Raw genomic sequence first — 19,764 nt, 5'->3', positions numbered from 1 at the left:
ATTCAGAAAATTTAAAACACATCAAAGGAAAAGAGATCTTTGAAATGGGAAAAAGATTTTATTCGAATGAGAAGTACTGGTATTAAGTGTGCAAAGGTCACATTTAACAAATGTAATTCATTTGGCTGAAGCCACGCCCACTGCTCACTGCTGAGGGCGTAAATTGTTGCTGTCGGCACGAATTTGGGTCATTGGGGAAGCAGCTTTTAACTGTGTTAGTAGGGCATCTATCCATCCTGCGGCAGGGACCCCCGTGGTGCCACACACGTCACAGCACAGCCTTGTGACGTCACAAACGAACGCACACCAACCCAAGCCGATTCCAAGTCCGAGTCCAAGATAAAACAATTAACTGTATGCAGTATCGTAGCTCTCTCTTCACGACCTGCTCTGCGTTGCTCGGCGTTGCTCTGCTCTGTTCTGCTCGCTCTTTTGCCAGCGAAAGAGCAATGCAGCGCAGCGCAACGCAACGCAACGCAACGGAACACCCATACGCCCTGTTGCACACGGTGTGCATAGTACTCTATGTTGCGCATACGCGCTGATGTGGTGTCTAGTTAGCTTTTGGTTCACTCAACTCTCGTTAATTATTTATTTTTAATTATTTATTCGTTCATTACTCGTCTCGTGTATATAGTTTACATCTGAATTCGTTTCACTTTGCTAAAGTTAATAATTGTTTCGTTTCCATTCGGATTTCCCTTATTGCTTATTCGAATTGTAGACTTGTAGTTTTCGTGGTTGGGTTTATTTGTAGTAATTGATGTTCTTTATGTTTTTTGTTGTGCAATTGTATGTCGCGTTTATTGTTTATTGTTTAATTTGCTAATGTTAATGTTTGTCGTTGCTTAAATTCATTCGGCAATAGAACCAGGGGGTCTCTTTGGGCTTGGGGTGCCTCTATCCATCCATCCATACATGCATCCATCTCGACCCGGGCCCACAAAAATCTATTACGAGTATTACACATAAATACAGTCAGTCTCAATTGGCCTTTAACGAATGACATTCACAATGGCATCGGTGTAAAAACAATTTTTGATGTGCGTCTCCCTTGCATAACTTGATTAAATACAATTAACTACCAACAAAATCTCCAAAGCAGGCAAAAATCAAAATCAACAATTTCCATCCCGGAATCAACGCATTTCGAACGCGACACTCTTCTCTGGGCTTTCTCTTGTACTCGTACGAATATTTATCTAGACCTGTGGTTCTATCTCATTGTAATATATAAAATCTTCTACTTCTTTGGGTTTGATTATTGAATATGCATCTACATTTGCATCTGCATCTGCCCTAATCTGCGGCTTATAGGGTTTTCCATGATTCTTATGCCCACACTGACTCTGATACTGATACTGATAACGATTCTGACTCTGATCTGACTCTGATTGTTAAAAGACTCTTCATAACTAGTGTAGCTTATGTGCCTTGAAGTCTGGCATCTCCTCCTGCATATATGTATGTTTGTATGTATTTATGTCTGTTTAATACTAGTACGTGTATTTCGTCGTTAACTTTCATTTACTCTTAGATCCTATGAAGCTTTCTCTGTGATTTCTAGATTGATTTTGTCTTCGTTTCGTTTCAATTGGCTTGCAGATGCTACAGCGCCTAATTACAAGCTACAAATGTATATTATATGTTAACCCAATGTTGCAGGACTGATGTCTCCATAAGCGCTCCTTAATTTCCTTGATCTCCTCCGCTGATTCTCATGTCCGCTTAGTTCTTAGGCCTAAACCTCGAGCGGCAGACTTGACCTGAGGCCGCCCAGCATGGGCAGTCAGATGTCTCCACCGGCATTCCCGTTCGCATTGGCATTGGCATTGGCATTAGCCTCGTTGGCCGCCGCCTCCACCGAGGAGAGCGAACCGTTGCCCGTGGCCAAGCAGGTGCTGCTGGCCTCGCCCACAGTAATGGTTATCGTCGTGTTCTGATTGTCGCACTGCACCACCTCGATGGTGCGCGTGTTGCTGGCCGATGTGGCCGTCACCTGTCCGCTCTCCGCCTCGTTCAGCTGGCGTCCGATCTCGCGGTCGATGGCCTCGGCATCTTCCGGATAGCGTTCCGAGCAGAAGATGGCTCCGGCCTTGAGCAGCTTCAGCAAATTCAGACGATCCTCGGCATTGCGCTTGGCGCACAGCGGTCTGTCGGAAATAATGACAAAGATTCGACTTGGCTAGAAATCTGAACATATTGTGGGAACAATTTTGTTGTACCGACCTGCCCGCGTCCTTTAGCTGCTCCATAAACTCTTTTCCGGTGATGTCCACCAACGAATTGGGATCCATGTTGGACAACGAGTCCAGATCCGCATCGTTCATCACGGACACGTTGCAGAGATTGTTCTGCAGCTGTCCGACCAGCTGCCGGATGCGTGCCGCCGACTCCGAGTGGTTGGCATCGGTGGTGTCGCCTCCGTCACAGCTTCCACCGACTCCTCCCCCTACTCCTCCTGAAGAGATGTCGCCGTTGCCAGTCACGGTCTCGCTGCCATGCGGCGTCGTTATGGTCACGTAGTGCGTGGGCTGTAACCGGAAAACAAACAAACAAGGCAAGCATATTATTACGCATCTCTTCTTCCGTCACAAAGCTCAATTTGTGGACATTTATCCAATTAGGACACTCACATCGATCCAGTGCTCGCCGGGGAAGACAGCCACCAGCTCCGTGTTCTCGTCGAGCGTGCGAAAGTACTCCTCATCGTCGATTTCGGTGCCATCCGAGTCCAGGTGGATGGTGGGCACGTGGTCACACTTGCCGAACTTCTCCGCCACCTTGTCCCGTATCTCCTCCAGGCTGGCGGCGCACACGGCCTTCTTAATGTTTCGCGTTACGTCCTTGACCTGGCCGCCACGGGGCAGTAAACAAACAGTAAACAGGAGAAGGCCGAAACGAAAGGGAAAATGAAAAGGAAAAGGGAATAATTGCATGTTTTTACAGTTACATATGGCCATAATGAATATTACATTGATGCCAGCAAAAGGAACAGATGTGTCCCGCCATTCGAACAGGCCAATGAAATATTTAAGCGGGTCCAAGAGGCGGGACAGCACCCAAAGCACACAACAGACACAAAAACAGAAAAGACAGGAAACGGAAAACGGGCCCCCTCCACAGATACCGGAAGGAAGCGGGGTAAAAAAATATCTCAACTGTCAAGCCGATTACTAGAAAGTACTTTTCAATCGGCGGCACTTTCAGTTAATTGCTTTTCCCTCACAAAGGAAGGTACTCCCCAGCGAGGGGGGGGGGGGCTGAGGGACCCTTTTTACTCTCCAATTACTCTAGTCTCCGCGGGGAGGACCACTCTCCCTCCTGGTAGAGGCGGGTAGAACAGGAATAAATAAGCATGATATGGCGCAAATGTTAATTGAGACTCGTGGCAGAAAGAGCTGTATAGAAAGAACTTTGACATTCGTCAGCTTAAGCGGAAATTCAGAGCTTAGCTTTAGTTTCGAACGGTATATAGGGGAGGAAGGATGGGGGATGGGGGTTTGTTTGCGTGCTCCTGCTGCTGCGGAGCATCATCTCGAACCCAGTTTGACATGCACTTCTCTCGGGCTGCGGCACAAATATTTACCCGTTTATGCTGCACCTCCTCTTGTGCCTCCTTGGAGCTCTGCAACTACTTTCTTTTTGTGACAAGTTATGCCTGTCAGCAGTTTAGCGTTGCATGCTTCATGCTGTATGCTGTATGCTTAGGCGCTGCTAGAGACGGAGGGAACGGGGGAGACGGCGGGCAAATGCCATGGGCGAGTGCTCGGCGCAAGGACAACATGCCTCCACCAGGCTCCATTAAACTTGCATGCACCTTAAATGGTGCCTCAGCGCTTAGGTTAAAAGGAACATAAATTAGACCTGGCCAACAGATCTGAGGCAGCGTGCATTCCGAAATTTATCGTCCCAAAAACGTTGAGGAGCGTGCAAGACCTCCTCTGAGTCGTTCATAAATGTCAGAGCAATCGCGTTGCCCAATGAAATTTTCTATTTCAGCTAACATTTACCCATTTCCCGGCCATCCGCCATTGCAGCCAACTTTTTCGCATCGCCAGTGTCAAATATTAATCACATCATACTTTGACTGAAAAACTTTGCCACATTGAAAACTTTCCCGAATGCCGCCCCCAAAAGCAGCAGATATGTATTGTATGTCTTTCAAAGATGTGGGGAGCTCTTCTAGAAGCGAAAATATAATTGAGTTGTTTGTTTTGAAATGAAACTTGCGAAAAGTTGAGATTTTCTCTTTCGTGCTACTTAATTAAAATTTTTGGCAGCACAAATGTATTATATGGTATTTGCCGAATTTCCAAATAACTAATGGAAAAAAAGCCACAGAAAAGCAAGCAATTAACGGGGGAATAAATTCCATAGAAATTTGGTAGAATATATCTTTTTTGTTTTAGCCTGACAGGCTTCCAAACAAAGTTGTACGGATTCTGCATGTGGCATTAGCCTGATGGCCCTTCAATCACAACCAGCTCAAACTGCTCAACTATCGGGGGTTCCCCATAGAGGCAGCCCCGTCGCCCACATGTCTGGGACTCTGTGGCACAGCAGAGGCTTCACTTCCCAGTCACCTGCATCATCTTGGACCGGATCCACAAGTCGCCCTTTAAATATTTGATGGGCGTAGGCCGCAGATATTCACGGCCCCGGGGAAATTATGCTTTAGTACAGCCTTAAATTGCTTTCCAACTATGACTTGACATGGAATTATGTAAATTGTTTAATAAATTATTTAAGCCAGGGGGCTGAATAGGCGGTGGGCGTGGCCCTGTGCTAATTACATAGACATGTCGGCGTGAAAAGTTTCCCTTTTTAATGGCATTTTCATGGCTGTCTGGGCATGCGACAGGACTGTTAAGCCGATTTGTGCTTGGCGGTTTTTGAATTAATTATTTTCATAAGCTGCGGAATTTCAATGGATCTGATCTGGCAGGAATGGAAGTGCGGTCAGAAGGAAAGATTCTCTACGTCTCTGCTTCTGACAGCCAGTTGAAATTGCGCTACGGCTTTTGGATTTTTAAAGTTTTCTCTGAGTTGCATGTTGCATATACTGCGTGTGGTTTTTACCGGGAGGAGCGGAGGCAGCGATTGTGCTCTTTAAACAGCAAATAAACAAATTAGTCGGGAACAAAGATCCCAGCCCCCAGACGGGTGGCAAACACAACCAATTGCACAAGCAAAGCCAAGCAAAGGCAAACAAAAACACAGAGGTGGGAATTGGTGTCAAGTTTCTGCCTTTCGAAGAGAGCACATTACTGAGCTTTCGCCTCTCTTTATGCTGGCACAGCTTTTACACTCTCTTCATTGCCTTACAACCAAAAGTTCACCCAGTTTCCATAAAAAAAGGAACAAATAAAACCCAAACGCAGCACGCGGCCAACACAACAACAACAGCGAGGCACAACGCCCAAAAAAGGGCATGGCCAGCTCGGCCAGGCGTCGCTTTGTTTGCCTTCTGGCCTTTGTATGATTATAAAAATATAATGAGCTCCTTCTAAAAACTCACTTTGAATGGCTTTTTCGAGCTCGTTGTTGTTTCCATGGCGTTGGGCATTGTTTCAATTCACTTCTGAGACTTAACTTTATCTAAAACTTTAAATTATGCTCGCTCCAAGCGTATAGTATCTTCTACACAGCATACATCATTCACTATTCCCCGATCTGTTACTAATTGTTACACTGACACACCCGCACTACACTAACAATGTTTGACTTTTGAATTCCTTTAGAAGTTGCACTTGAAGTGAGAATAAGTTCAGTTTTCTTAGCTGAGTTCTTTGTGCGACGTGCAGAGAGCGCCGGTTTCGACTCAGCTTCTGGCAACGCCAGGCGCCTGCTTTTATAGCCCATCCTATAGGGTAGTGCAGGTCTTTTAACTGGAAAAAAGCTAGGAATTAATCCAGTACAAAAGTGGCTTCTGAACGCAGGCTGAAGTGGCGAACTATACAACCTAAAATGCAGCCGTCCCATAGTTTCATTATACATCTATATCATATTGGTGAGGCTTACATGTTTTTACATATATAACTAAATCAAGTGTTTTTGAAAATCGGATACCTACGAGTATATTTTCAATAGGAAGGATGAATCTGCAAGGTTATCAAAGACTATCCTTTCTTTTTTTAGTTTTAAAACAAAATTCTATTAAATTACTAGAAACAAGCTTGCGGAATTCGAATTCTAGCCCCGCAGAATCGGCATCACTGAAAAGTAAAAGAGAGCATATCAATGTAGAGCTTACAAAAGAGCACGAAAATTGAGAGAAAGAGAGAGAGAGAGAGCGAGAGAAGTCCCATGCTTACTATGTTATCAGCAGAGCGCTGTTATCAGGGAAGGATGAAATTTAGCTGGAATTTACTTGATTCAACATTTGTGGGCATTTAATAGGAGTACAAAGCAAAGCTAATCCCCGCACTGATTGCTATCCCACTCAGAAGGTGGATCAAAGGTGTATAGAGACAACCATGGGCCATTTCATCAGTGCCATCATCCATCCCCACCTTTGACCATCCATCGTACCTCACCCAGCAGGACAGTTAAACAGCACTTAACTTTCCGCCCAAGTGGCCAACACCCATTTAAATCTATAATATCTATACACACTCACAGACACACACAAATCGCATCCCCAGACCCCTTGTTGCTGGGGAGCAAACAGCAAACTTTTTGACAAATAGCCAAAAGACCTGAAAGGAAAACCGAAGCGAAGCCGGAAGGTGGCCCCAGATTGAGTTGAGTTGCGCTGGAACCTGAATGGAAGGAATTGTATGGCCTGGTATGGATAGACGGTGGGCTAGGCGATGGGGTGGGGTGCTGGCGGCAGCCTTAAATTGTCATCATTGTGCGCCCCATTGGCTGCTGTTGCTTTTGCTACTGTTGCTGGCAGCTTGCCCCTTGTTGCAGTCCTGTCATTGCACTGCCTCCAACACAGGAACAACAGCAACAACAACAGCATCTGTGGCAGTCACTCTGAGTGGCGGATTGGGGGCCTGGCAGGTGGCTTTGACTATTTCGAGCGCAAGTCACTTGAAATGGACATTGCCTTGTGTGGGTGTTATGTGCCGAGTCACGTGCCCCGGACAGTGCATTGACCACTGGGAGACGTTGACTCGAGCTCCTATCTGGGTTGAGGCTTTCATTCACAGTCAGGTGACACAAAAGAAGGCGAGTAAATCACTGTACAACCAAAGTAAGAAGCCCCTTGGATGCAGCTTCTTTAAACACCCGATATGGGAGGAACGACACCATGAATAGTAGAAAGACAACAAAATCCACATTAATTATCAATTAAACAGGACTAAAAAGGGATAACAGAAGCAATTAAAAGCTGCTAAGCTGATGTTAGCTACCAGCTCTGCTAAGCAAACGGACTCCTTGGTTCCGCTCCTTCGTTGGGGGGTGACAGGACCTTCATGAATATGTAAAACTGTACGCAAATGCGAAAGTAAAGCAACTAAAGTGAACCGCCTGGGGGCAGTCCAGTCCTTGGTGACAGCCATAAACATTTATCAAGCCAGGATTCTAGAGCGAGCAAACACTGCAATTGGTAGATTACAGAAAGGCAAACATTTTATTTTAAAATACGAGGTCCATCCTTTAATAGTCCTCCAGGATCATTTTGGGTACAACATTCATGCTGGTCAGCTCCTGGAAGAGCAGCTTGCAAGCATACGGCATGGATATCTTCGAGACGTGAGCCGACGACTGGCAGAAGTGGCACCAGGAGCAGTAGGCCAGGCGGCCACAGGTGCGACACACATCCACCTCAAAGGCATCGGAGGAAATCATCAGACGCTCCATAATCAGCATGCTGGCGCCGTACGAGATGAGACAGTCGCGCTCCATTTCGCCCAGGCGCAGGCCTCCCTCCCGACTCCTGCCTTGGGTGGGCTGGCGTGTGAGCACGGCCTTGGGACCTCGCGCCCTGGCGTGCATTTTGTCCTGGACCATGTGCTTCAGCTTCTGATAGTAGACCGGGCCGGAGTAGATGTATGCCTGCAGGGGAGCTCCAGTGATGCCCGAGTAGAAGAAGTCCTTGCCCATGTAATTGAAGCCGTGGCGCTCCAACTCCGCCTGAATGTCGCCCACCTTTGAGCCACCAAAGGCCGTGCCGTAGTGGAATTTGCCCTCGAGAACTCCAGCCTTGCCGCCGAGCAGCTCTAGAGTCTTGCCCACTGTCATACGGGAGGGGAAACCGTGGGGATTCATAATCATGTCCGGACAGATGCCAGAATCATTGTAAGGCATGTCCTCCTGGTCCACAATGAGCCCTGTGACACCCTTCTGACCGTGCCGCGAGCTGAACTTGTCCCCAATCTCCGGGATACGCGTCTGGCGCAGAAGGATTTTGATGAGGAAGTCCTCTTCCGAGTTGGCAGAGACCATCACACGCTCCACATAGCTGGGCTCGGGCCCCTTGTAGCTGATGGGCACCGCTGTGTAGGGGACCTGAGTCGATTGGCCCTCCAGTGGATTGAGCGACGTCACCGCCGGCATCTCCTTGTTGATCATAATCTGCTTGTTTAGTATCTGCTCGCCCGGTGCCACAATGCCATCTGTGTCTAGAACATCGTGCTTGAATATCACCTTGTTGGTGAGGGCATCCTTCACGGGACCCATAATCCTGTCAAAGGTCTGGTTGGCATAACGCTTCACCGTGCACTTGGAGTTCTTGTAGACCAGGCAGCGTCCGTACCCGCGATCGATGGAGGCCTTGTTCAGGATCAAGGCATCCTCGATGTCGTAACCCGAAAAGCTCATCACGGCCACAGTGGCGTTCTGTCCGGCCGGCAATTTGTCAAAGTTTGTCAGCTCTATGGTTTTGGTCTTGACCATTGGTGCCTGGGGATAGACCAGGTTGTACATCAGCGAGTCGATGCGGTTCTTTTGATTGTAGCCAATCATGCCCATGGCTTGCTTGCCCATGGCGCATTGATAGGTGTTCCTGGGGCTTTGGTTGTGATGCGGATAGGGGACGAGGCCCGCACACACCCCCAGCAGCGTGAATGGTTCAATTTCCAGGTGTGTGGTGCCCTCCTCTATGTGCTCCTCGTTCCACGCAATAAACGAATCGTTCTCCTCGTTCACATCTAAGTACTCGATGAGTCCATCCAAGAGGAAATCGTCAAACTTTCGCACGCCCCTCTCCAGCTCGTCTAGATGAAATTGTTTGACCCTCGGGCGGCGCTTCTCAACAATTATATAGGGACGGCACAGACGTCCGCCGTCGGTGTGTATATAGATGCACCGCTGGGTGTAGGATGTGTGCACGGACACAAAGCTGCCCATGCGACCCTTTCTGCGCATGTAGCGAAGATTCCGCACCAGATGCTTGTGATTCAGCGTGAGACCGAGGACATTGCCGTTGATGAACACCAAGAAGACATTGGGATTGTTGATGGGATTACCGCTCACTTCCCGTATGTCTTCCACACCGGCGTTGAATGCCAAAATCATCACCGGACGCTCCTCCACCTCCGTCGTGATGTGCGTCATCAGAGCCAGATTCTTGACCAAGCCACAGGCCTCTCCCTCGGGCGTATCCGATGGACAGAGCATGCCCCACTGACTGGGCTGCAACGACCTGGGACCCGATACCTTCCTTGTCTTCTCGAACTGCGAGTTCACTCGCGTCATCATGCCCAGAGCGGAGATATAGCTGAGGCGGGAGAGCACCTGCGTTACGCCAGCTCGCTCCATTTTGAATCGTTTGATGGTCCAGTTGCCCGAACTGATGGCCGACTCCAGGCCGGCGGTAATCTGTGCCGCTCTCATATGCTTCACCACATCGAACTGCGCTGCCTTCACTTTGGGTATGTTCTTGTCCGCGATCATTTTAAGCTCCCAGTTCATGCGCTTGAACAGATCCTCGAACATGAGCGAGATGAGTGAGCCAGCCAATTCCAAACGCTTGTTGCCATAATAGTCCCGATCGTCGAAGAGCGTCTTGTCCAGCTCTGCGGACATCACACGTCGCACCATCATGGAAACGTAGATGGCCTTCATTTGGAAGTTGAAGTTGTCCACTGGAACGTGCGCAAGAATCGTGGTGAGCAGCAGCTCACGTGCCTCTTCTGCGGGTGTCTTTGTGGTGGCGCTTTGGAAGCGCTTTACCACTAATTTGGAGCCTGAAGAGTGTGCAAATTAGACGGCTAGTTTCGAAGTTAACAATAAGCTCTCACCCATGTAGTCCAGAGCCCGCTGCTGTGTAAACACCTTTAAGTTGAAGGCCTCCAGCAAGGAGGCACCAAACCGATTCTGCGACTTTGTGTCTATGCCAATGTGTGCCATAATCTCCTGGTCGGAGACAATGCCCAACGCCTTGAATATGACCACAATTGGTATATCGTCCGTCATTGAGTTGTGCTTTAAGTAGTAGCGTCCGTGCTTGCTCAGCACCAGAGTTCGGGACTTCTTCTCGTGGGTGGAGGACGTCACCTGGCACTGGACTACGCCATTGAAGTCCTCGGTTAGCATTTTGTTCCACGACAACTGCTCCTGGATGAGTATCACCTTCTCCTGACCACGCACCACAAAGTAGCCTCCAGGATCCAGTGGACACTCGTTCAGTTTGGATAATTCAAACTCGGACTTTCCAGTCAGCACGCAATTGGAACACCTTAACATGAGAGGCATCCTGCCGATGAGCAGGTTGTTCCTCTTGATGCGCTGCGTCCCGCGAGTGTACTCAATGTCCACGGTAATGGGGGACGAGTAAGTGGTGTCCCTCAGGCGACACTCATGCGGCGTGGTCGCCTTGGTTATGTTATAGCCATCATCGATGTCGGGCTTGCCCACCCGCACATCCAAGTACTTGAGGTAGAAGAGGGGGTCGGCGCCGCTGGTGACGAGCTCGTTGGCACGCACTATCTTCTTGATGTCCACATTGATGAAGTGGTTGAAGGAATCAATGTGCTGCCTGACGAGGCCCTTCACCTGTAGAAATGCCGGCAGCAATTTCCACTTCTCCTCCAGCGGCTTGATGGGTGTGGCCCATTCCTTGCTGTCGCCTGGGTCCCAGATATTGGCCTCGATATGGGCGTCGCCTTTCTTTACCTCCACCATCAATGCGATTCAGATTAGTTTTATTTCGTAAAAATAAATAACAAAACGGCATGCACGGTTCAAGTGTTGGTAAACGCGATTTGGAACCACATGCGCTTAACAGCCCACCTATCGCACGGAGTTAGCAGAGCCATGTTAAGTTGGCTCGAAAATCAAATGGAAAAAGTCAATAGATTACAGCGTATTCGTTTTTTATTTTCAAATGCAAAACTGCAATCAAACATAATCAAAATGTAACAAACACGAAGCTTTAAACCTTTTTCACAATCTGCACCACATCCTCGTCGTTCAGTACGTGCTCAATTCCCACCTTTTGCGGCTGGTGCTTGACCGAAGAGCCCCAAACGAGCGCACTGAAAATTCAAGAATATTTAAAATCTAAATTCACACAATTATGGTCGATTTACACTCACTATTTGAACTCCTTGACTATGGTGCGATGCAGCTTATTGCAAAAGTCTTCGATGCTGGTCCGCTCGTTGTGCAAAACCACGGGCGAATTGTAGTCTGGCAACTGTCCTTTGGGCTTGGTGTAAATCCGAATCAGCCTCAGATATTCCCACATCAATTCGAGCAAGTCGTCAAAGTTCCAGTGGTGATGCGCCGAAATGGGTACACAATGGGGAATCTTGTATATGACGTCCAATTCTTCAATGGAGATCTGGTCGATCTTGTTCAGCAAATAGATACAGGGTATATAAATGCGATTTCCCTCAATGACATCGATCAGGTCGTCGCTGGTAGCATCGTAACGAAGCGTAATATCAGCATTGTGTATCTTGTATTCCGAGAGAATCGTCTTAACCAGATCCGTGTCCAGCTCCGATTGAGTAACCATTGAATTGAGATTGATGCCGCCCTTGTCCTTCCGTTTGTAGTAAATGTTTGGCGGCTTCTTGTTTAGCCGAATGCCGAAACCTTCCAATTCATGCTCCAACAGCTTTTTATGGCCCAACGGCTTGAGGCAATCCAAGACCATGAAGATTAGATTGCAGGTACGGGCCACAGCAATCACCTGACGACCTCGACCCTTGCCATCCTTGGCTCCCTCGATGATACCGGGCAAATCAAGCAGCTGGATCTTGGCTCCTTTGTACTTGATGCATCCAGGCACCGTCGTCAGGGTTGTGAACTCGTAGGCGGCCACCTCCGAGTACACTCCGGCTAAATTCGATAGCAACGTAGACTTTCCCACTGAAGGAAAGCCGACGAAACCCACTCGTGCATCTCCAGTTTTGGCCACCTCAAAGCCGGCTAAAAGTTTACCAGTTAATTATCTGTTCAAAGGAGGGCGAGTGTCGACATACCTTCTCCAGTGCCACCGCCGCCTCCTTTGGGGGAGATCAGCTCACGACGAAGCTTCGCTAGCTTCGCCTTTAGCAGACCCAAATGCGCCGATGTCGCCTTGTTCTTCTGCGTGCGTGCCATCTGTCCGGTAAAGAAGGTGAAGGGGGGAACGTACCAGACAGGTTAGTTTCTGTGTGCTCTGCTATTGATTGTGGCTTCGCTTACCTCCGACTCGATGGCCGAAATTTTCTCCAGAATCGTACTCATGGCTACGTCTCAGCTAAATTTTATTTTATCAACAAAACTTTATTATCAAATAATTTGAAATTTTTTTTACAAAAATAAAAAACTCGTGGACAGCGGAGCAGTATGACCGACCCTCAGAAATATACCAAAATATACCGTAAATATACTGACGAATTCAAGTTTTCTTATACATATTCCTCGTTTTCTTTCTTCGGTTGAATATTACTAGCTATATAGAACATTTAGCCATGCCCACATAATTTTATCCGATTAATGAATCTATTTTCTACAAGATTGGATAGATTTTAATCCTTGCTTTTATTGGATTTATTGTAAAATAGGGTTAAACAAAATAGTTCAACAAAAAAAGAGTCGCAATGTTGCTGGTATTTGAAGACATGATGCGTGTATAGGCCTTTGTACACCCTATTTCGTTAATTTTATATGTAGATCAAACGCAATTTATTAAGAAATTTTCTCAAATTGATATTCTTTAGACAGATTCAAGTACATTACTAGTATCTTGTATATATTTATCTTGATCCTGATACCTACTGAGCCTTGGAAGACAAACGTATTCACAATTCTATAACATCCATTTCCCCCAGGGTATGTGTGCATGGAGCTAGCAACATTTGTGCATGGAATTAGCAACATCTGTGAATGGAATGGGACTCATTGTTGCAATAGTGAAACTGCGGCGAATCGGGTATTGCCTATATTTCAAGCTATATAGATTTGCCCACTTAGCTTTATCCCATAGATAAATGTATTTTCTACAAGATTGCTTCTTTTAATTACCTTTATGTATTTTATTTTTACCAAAAAACGGTTTTCAAATAAATGTTGCCGCAACTTTTGTGTATGGAATGCGCAACATTTGTGTATGGAATGAGACTCATTGTTGCTAAAGCGAATTGGGGTAAAATGCGGCGAACTGCGGCGAATTGCGGCGAATTCAAATTTTCTCATATTCTTTGTTCCGTTGAATAATACTATCTAAATGAAACATTTAGCCATGCCCACTCATTTTTGTACGATTGATGAATCAATTCTATACATGATTGGCCTATTCGAAATACTTGCAATTATTGGATTTTTATATAACATTGAAAATGAAATTAATAACTGACTAAAATACCATTTAGCACTAAAAAACACCACATGGGAGCGCGGCGAAAACCAGTATTTCTACAGTATGACCCTCAGAACAGCACCGAAATACAAAATATACCGAGTGGTGCGCGCCAAATCTAACTTTTTTGAATGTGAGCGACAAGGATTTAAATGTTGCAACCGGGCCATGTTTTATTGCAGTCGCAATGTTGCTGGTATTTAAAGACATAAGGCTACAAAAGGTTTGAAACATTTATATTCTTAAATCTATTTCTTGTATTTGTTTTTGTTAAGTTCTTTCACATTATGCATAAGAAACTGGCATTTTCATATTTAAATTCATTGTTTAAATCGTTTATTTGTCCCAATATATACTTGTATATGAACCATAAAATATGTTATCGATGTATCGATTAAGATATCTATATTTTTACAGTTATTAAACAAACGTTACGTTGAAAATGTTCACCAAGGGTAAATTTATTAATATTAATGCAGTTCCCAACATAAATATGAAGTTTTTTCTTCTTTAAAAGGAAAACCAAGGACATCGTCGCTTAATAGCCAGGCGAAATTCAAGAGCCAGCTTGAAAGTAATTCGTCGCTGTTGAATCGCAGCTTTCCAACGGCCGCAGAACTTTCTCGCAAAAATGGCAGCCAGCTCCGGCAAACAAAGCTAACTGTCTGTCCAAAAGATAAAAAACTGAAATATGAAGGCTTCGTAGAAGAGGTTCCCAGAATTAGGGCACCGCATGAATTTATTTATATGCCACCACCAAAGCTGCAGCCGAAATCCCTTTGCGCGGCACCCAAAACGACCACCGCACCCATCAAAATGGAGCCCATGGCAATGGCAGAGCCGCCAGCCTCCCCAATGTCCAAGCGGGGTCGTGATTTGCTAAGTCTAGTAGGGCGCGTGGATTTTTGTTTGACCAGCCACAAAATGTATCCTGATTTGAATGCTATTTGGAACGTATATGGTGGGGCTGATTATTATTTAAATGCGTATTGCTATCAGACATTTAATAATTTAACATTTCACAGGGAAACTGGCACGCATTATCGAAGGAAAGAGGTGTGAGCACACCCTACTGGTGCGATGTGAAGGACCCATCCTCCAAGGCATATATTACGATTTTGAAGGCGATCTGAACACATTGACCATTGGCAAGCTCAACAAATTTTTACTACATATTTTTATTTTAATATCTCTGAACTGCATTTAAGGTTGCACTGTCCATCTGGTAGGCCGCTTCGTTGGCCCGAACCGATTGCAGACGTTTAGATTCAACGAGGTGAGTATTTTGGACTGGGAACAGCAATTTATGCGCATAGAAAATGTATCAAGATATATTTTAATGCAAAACAATGCGCATAAGTAGTTTAGACCGTCTTAGACCAGACGGATGCTTTCCGGTATATTTTCATTTTTGACTCTCTAAATTAATGGTACAAATAATATTTGCTAATACTTATAAGCTAGCGTAAAAGTATACTCAAAGGAACTACACTGGCACTATTGGATATAACAAATAAAATACCTACTATTTCCACAGTAGATAAAAAGAAGAAACAAAATTAAATCCAATACTGTTGAATTTATTTGTCTAAATGGAAGATTGAGTGCTTTCAGCCTCTCAAAACATGCCTTTGCAAAGGCAACAAATTATAGTTATGTGTATAATTTATTCACATATTGTAAAATACAAGTATTCTAACGCTTGGCTTTGCACACACGACGATGACGTTTTTTGTGCTGACCCAGGCACTCTACGCTGCAGTAAGAGGCGGTGAAGCAGCAATCAAACGCAGCTTCTTGGAGACAGTGCTGACACCAGCGCTTACGCTTTGCGTCGTCCAACTCCTTTTTCAGCGCGTCCAGTTCTTCAGTCTTTTTCAAGAGGTTCTCGTAGCAATCAGTTAAATCAGACCTCAGCTGTTTAAGATCATTATTTTCCGCCATTGTCATAGATTCGTTCTCTTTTCCCCCTGCAATCCGCGCTGCAAGCGAGCATCGACGTAGTGGCACCTGTCGTGTGGGAACTGGAGCAGGGGTAATTGTAGTTCTGCGCTTCTTACTATTAATCCCTGGAGTGACGGGACGCCCACGCTTGGCAGGTGTAGCAGTGTTTGTAGGCTCCGGGCAGTGGGACAGTGCATTATCGATGAGTTGTTTGGTTACGGCGGGATCTGCGTGAAAGCCAAAGAGGTCAGGTGAGTAGTTTAACAGCATCTTGTGGCATTCGAGTTCCCTCATGGCGGCGGCTAGGGCTTTCGAGATCTTCCCTTTATGCTTGAATAATCCATCGGTCTCTATAGTTATAATATCCTTTTCTAAGACGGAGGCCCGCAAATGGTGTTTGCCGAAGAAGCGCACATCATATTTTATCGGGTTTTTCGATGACACGCTAATCACCTAAAAAGAAAAGGCTGTATTACCTCACCAATTAATCCTTGGATACTACTTACCTTTGCTGGCCAGGGCGGGTAACCACCGTGCTTGGCAAATACCAGCTCATGCCGCTGCAGACAGGGCTTGGCGAACCACATGCTGCACTCCATTTCATTTGAGTTGCGAAAGCAGTCCGGACAACGACGTATTTCCCGAATGTCGTGCGTGACATCGCGCATCAGCCACTGTGTGGCATTGTATGCCTGTTCCGTATGGCCAAAGAAGACGCCTATGTTATGCTGCAAGTCGAGCAAATCAACAAGAAATTCTGTCAAGTACGTATACTTTTTGGTCTCTATGTTTTTTTGAATATCCGCTTGGCCGAGCGTATTCGTCTTGAACAGCACGCGTTTCACCAGCGCTCTATCGCGACTGCTCAAACTTTTCATATCTTTGTCCACATCTGTGCTCAGCCAGCTCTGATGCTTGGACCATGAGTACTGAAGCAAGCAACTGAGCTCTCTCTTGTTTAATTGCGGGGGGTGGTGGATCCTTGCCAGCGTCATCAGTCGACAGGCAGTGCAGTTCTCCCGATTGCTTGACGTATCAGGCTCTAGAAACGGTGGCTGTTCAGTCTTAACCGTGGACTTCCTTCGCTGACGAGCAGCCGGCTGCTCGCTGACAAAGGACACATCATCGTACCAATCCGGACTCTCGCGCTTGACAGATGTCTCCAAAACGGAGTTAAGGTTGATGTTGCTGTTGTGGTCCAGCTGGTGCTCCGTCGACAGCGGTGCCCGAGCCGGCTCCTCTTGACTTTTAGTCTCTACATCAGAGTCCGATTCATTAAGTGGGAATCTATGCGGCTGGCCCTTGTCCGAGGGCACATCGTATGTTGGTCTTTCTGGGTGTTTGCGTTGACAGCACTCGTGGAAAGAGCGTGAACACGATTTGCAGCTCTTTAGTGACCCAGGAAGATTGCACTCGTAGCAATATCTGTCCGCTGAAGAGGTGGGTATTGATTTCCGTTTATGGCAAAAGGACAACATGCTTTTTCCTTGCGCTACAAGAATACCCATGTCTATAGCATCCTCTACTGCCTGGCTTGCCTTGTCTGGGTGAAGATTAATTTAATTAACAGTATAAATGCAGAGTCGAATAGTTTGCCTGCTGCCACTTACCCGAATTCACCGATCCAAGCAAAGAGCGCTCTAATGTCTGTTTGGGCACCGATGCTCCATTCATTAAATGCTGCATCCATATGCGTATGCATACGGGAGGTAGGAGCTGTTTTGTCATCTTTATTTCGCAATCTAAATCGAGTAAATAAATATACTTTGTTGAAGGTTTTGTTTTTGGTGGCAACTTGCTCAATTTCGGGTGCAGCACTATCGATACTATCGATAAGCAAATTGGAAGAAAAATATTTGTTTTGTAGCGTAGGAAACACATCGTATTTACCGTATGGTTAGAGGTAGCAGTTACAAAAAAATATACACATTAATCTGCATTAACGCTATAAAAAGCATGAGACATGAAAAAATTAATAATTTTTCTACATTATATTTTAAAACAAGTCTGGATTTCTGTTTAGAAACATTAACTGGTCTACAACTTTCGGCTTAAAGTGCGTACGACGATCAGGAATATTTTGACCAGCCGGGACGCACAAATAGCTTTAAAAGGCATCATACCGTTTGTATTCGTCTACAAATTAAGTTGTTCATTTTAAAATATTTTAATTTAAATATTAATACTACCTTCCAATACAAGAAGGGACAAAAACATCGATGCATCGATGGTAACATCGATGTTCTTCCACCTCTATTGTTTTGGCAATTTCTTTGTTTACGCAAAATCCCCATGTTAAAATGCCAAAACAATGAATTCTCCGCTTTACACAAACACGAGCAGCTATGTGGAGAGCGCTCGGGTGTATTTGAAGCAGGACGCCACATCCACAATTGTGATAAAGTGCTGCCTTTGCAGTGCCGACGCATTCATCGGGGCCGGGTGGGATGTGTTTATGAATCATTTAAGACGCCGGCACAAGGATGCCAGCAAGCTCGACTGCGATGAGAGTGAAATACATGATGAAATAGAACTAGAGTTGGCAGATGCTGAAGATAATAGCACATCGGAATCTCAGGGTGTAGGCAACGAAGAGGAGCAGAGAGAGGTCTTTACGAACGTTGAGTTTCTGGATGACGATACCTTGGACGACAATGATTTGAGCCGCGAATCAGAGGCAGAAGAGGAAATCGAAAACAGCAAAGATGTAAGTAGACAGGCCAGCTAACCTTTGATTAAAAAATATATTTCAATTCTTGCAGAACTACGTCCTGAACACGCCGCAGAAGCCCTTCTACAACTTGCTTCGTACGAGTCCGGAGATAATGCTCCATTTCATAGATCTTCTGGAACAGCACACACATCTTTGGCAATCCCACATGGGGCTGTTCAGAAAGGAGCGCCTGCAGAGTGCTCAACGGGTTTCGGATGCTATGGCTAAGCGCTTCTGTTTCTCGCTGTTGCCGCAGGTAGTTTGCACGAGCTCCCGATCTCTTAAGGCCTGGTTCGAGCGCCAGTATGCCAGTAACGTTCGTTCCAAGAGCTGGCACTGCCGCTATCCCGCCTACTACGACAGACTAATTCAGTTTATGCCCACAACCCACATAGAAGTAAATGTTTGCGACGAATGCAAGCGGAGCTTCCTCAACGAATACCAACTGGAGGTCCACAAGTACAGAGTACACTGCGGCCAGAATCCCAACGTCTGTAGTGTGTGCAAAAAAGGGTTCCCATGCGCCTCCAAACTGCTGGAGCATCGGGCCCGCTACCACTTTAAGCCTGTGGAGTGGCAGTGCAAGCTGTGCTCGTATAATGCTGGCTCAAAATGGGATTACCAACAGCACCTGAACGTGCACTCCGGCCAGCGGAACTACACATGTGAAATGTGCGGCCAATCGTACAAGAGCACCTCTGCCCTGGCAGTTCATCGGCGAACCCATTCACAGCCACAACTGGCCTGTCCCCACTGTCAGAAGCACTTTCGAGAAAACTGTACCCTCAAAAATCATATAAAGAGAGTTCACAAACGCGAAAATTCTCGAAACTACGCTTGCCGCGTGTGCTGGAGGAGATTTCAAACCGTTGAGGTATTGAGATTGCACGAACGAGTTCATGTAAATGTGCAGCAGAAGGGACTGTCGGAGACAGATGCTGATGACCCGGCTGGCACAGAGATTGACTCATTTTTGGCTCATTAAAGTTATTGAAAGTAAACTTTCACTTGATAAACACAAGCATATTTGAAAATCTGCATTCTAGGGGGGCGCGACTAATAAAGTTATTGTTGTACTCACCGGTATCAACTTATTGCGCACTTATAACAGCTGTAAAGACAGAATAATTCGATGCAGCTGAAACTTAAGGTTTTCCACGATGCTGTCCGACTTTTTATCCTGTATTAAATGCTATTTTTATGCCAAAAATAACCCACGAAACAAGACGGAAAATGAACGTGACACTTGAAATTTTCGAATACAAACTCGATTGCAGTTATCGATACTGATTTGCCATTCACATGCAAAAGAATGCTGATTGCAACCCTGTACAAACCGATGACGTGACGCTGCGAATGG

At 45.9% G+C, this 19,764-nt stretch overlaps 6 protein-coding genes across 6 annotated transcripts; 2 read left to right on the top strand and 4 right to left on the bottom strand.

Moving 5' to 3' along the window:
• Positions 1–978: 978 nt before the first annotated feature.
• On the bottom strand, positions 979–5,790 carry LOC6592199. The gene is made up of 4 exons (XM_002017798.2): positions 5,522–5,790; positions 2,637–2,852; positions 2,230–2,534; positions 979–2,153 (listed from the first exon to the last, which is right to left on the bottom strand). Exons 1-4 carry the CDS (start codon positions 5,567–5,569, stop codon positions 1,790–1,792), a joined length of 933 nt encoding a protein of 310 aa, XP_002017834.2. The 5' UTR covers positions 5,570–5,790; the 3' UTR covers positions 979–1,789.
• A 1,772-nt stretch (positions 5,791–7,562) lies between these two features.
• Positions 7,563–11,102, bottom strand: LOC6592200 (DNA-directed RNA polymerase III subunit RPC2). The gene is made up of 2 exons (XM_002017799.2): positions 10,197–11,102; positions 7,563–10,142 (listed from the first exon to the last, which is right to left on the bottom strand). The coding sequence occupies exons 1-2, from the start codon at positions 11,077–11,079 to the stop codon at positions 7,612–7,614; spliced, it is 3,414 nt and encodes a 1,137-aa protein (XP_002017835.1). The 5' UTR covers positions 11,080–11,102; the 3' UTR covers positions 7,563–7,611.
• Positions 11,103–11,253: 151 nt separating this feature from the next.
• LOC6592201 (GTP-binding protein 128up) lies at positions 11,254–12,672 on the bottom strand. The gene is made up of 4 exons (XM_002017800.2): positions 12,592–12,672; positions 12,387–12,507; positions 11,493–12,333; positions 11,254–11,432 (listed from the first exon to the last, which is right to left on the bottom strand). The coding sequence occupies exons 1-4, from the start codon at positions 12,631–12,633 to the stop codon at positions 11,330–11,332; spliced, it is 1,107 nt and encodes a 368-aa protein (XP_002017836.1). The 5' UTR covers positions 12,634–12,672; the 3' UTR covers positions 11,254–11,329.
• A 1,517-nt stretch (positions 12,673–14,189) lies between these two features.
• LOC113565086 lies at positions 14,190–15,110 on the top strand. The gene is made up of 4 exons (XM_026985631.1): positions 14,190–14,202; positions 14,265–14,708; positions 14,773–14,895; positions 14,956–15,110. The coding sequence occupies exons 1-4, from the start codon at positions 14,190–14,192 to the stop codon at positions 15,108–15,110; spliced, it is 735 nt and encodes a 244-aa protein (XP_026841432.1).
• Positions 15,111–15,306: 196 nt separating this feature from the next.
• Positions 15,307–17,445, bottom strand: LOC6592202 (zinc finger MYND domain-containing protein 11). Its single transcript, XM_002017801.2, has 3 exons — positions 17,302–17,445; positions 16,198–17,234; positions 15,307–16,144 (listed from the first exon to the last, which is right to left on the bottom strand). Exons 1-3 carry the CDS (start codon positions 17,417–17,419, stop codon positions 15,443–15,445), a joined length of 1,857 nt encoding a protein of 618 aa, XP_002017837.1. The 5' UTR covers positions 17,420–17,445; the 3' UTR covers positions 15,307–15,442.
• Positions 17,446–17,986: 541 nt separating this feature from the next.
• On the top strand, positions 17,987–19,425 carry LOC6592203 (zinc finger protein 431). Its single transcript, XM_002017802.2, has 2 exons — positions 17,987–18,398; positions 18,454–19,425. The coding sequence occupies exons 1-2, from the start codon at positions 18,003–18,005 to the stop codon at positions 19,387–19,389; spliced, it is 1,332 nt and encodes a 443-aa protein (XP_002017838.1). The 5' UTR covers positions 17,987–18,002; the 3' UTR covers positions 19,390–19,425.
• Positions 19,426–19,764: the final 339 nt, after the last annotated feature.

This window comes from Drosophila persimilis, unplaced genomic scaffold (genome assembly GCF_003286085.1).
Source record: "Drosophila persimilis strain 14011-0111.01,24,50 unplaced genomic scaffold, DperRS2 tig00000002-arrow-pilon, whole genome shotgun sequence".
In the NCBI taxonomy this organism is placed as follows: Eukaryota; Metazoa; Arthropoda; class Insecta; order Diptera; family Drosophilidae; genus Drosophila; species Drosophila persimilis.
This window is presented reverse-complemented; position numbering and strand designations above follow the sequence as displayed.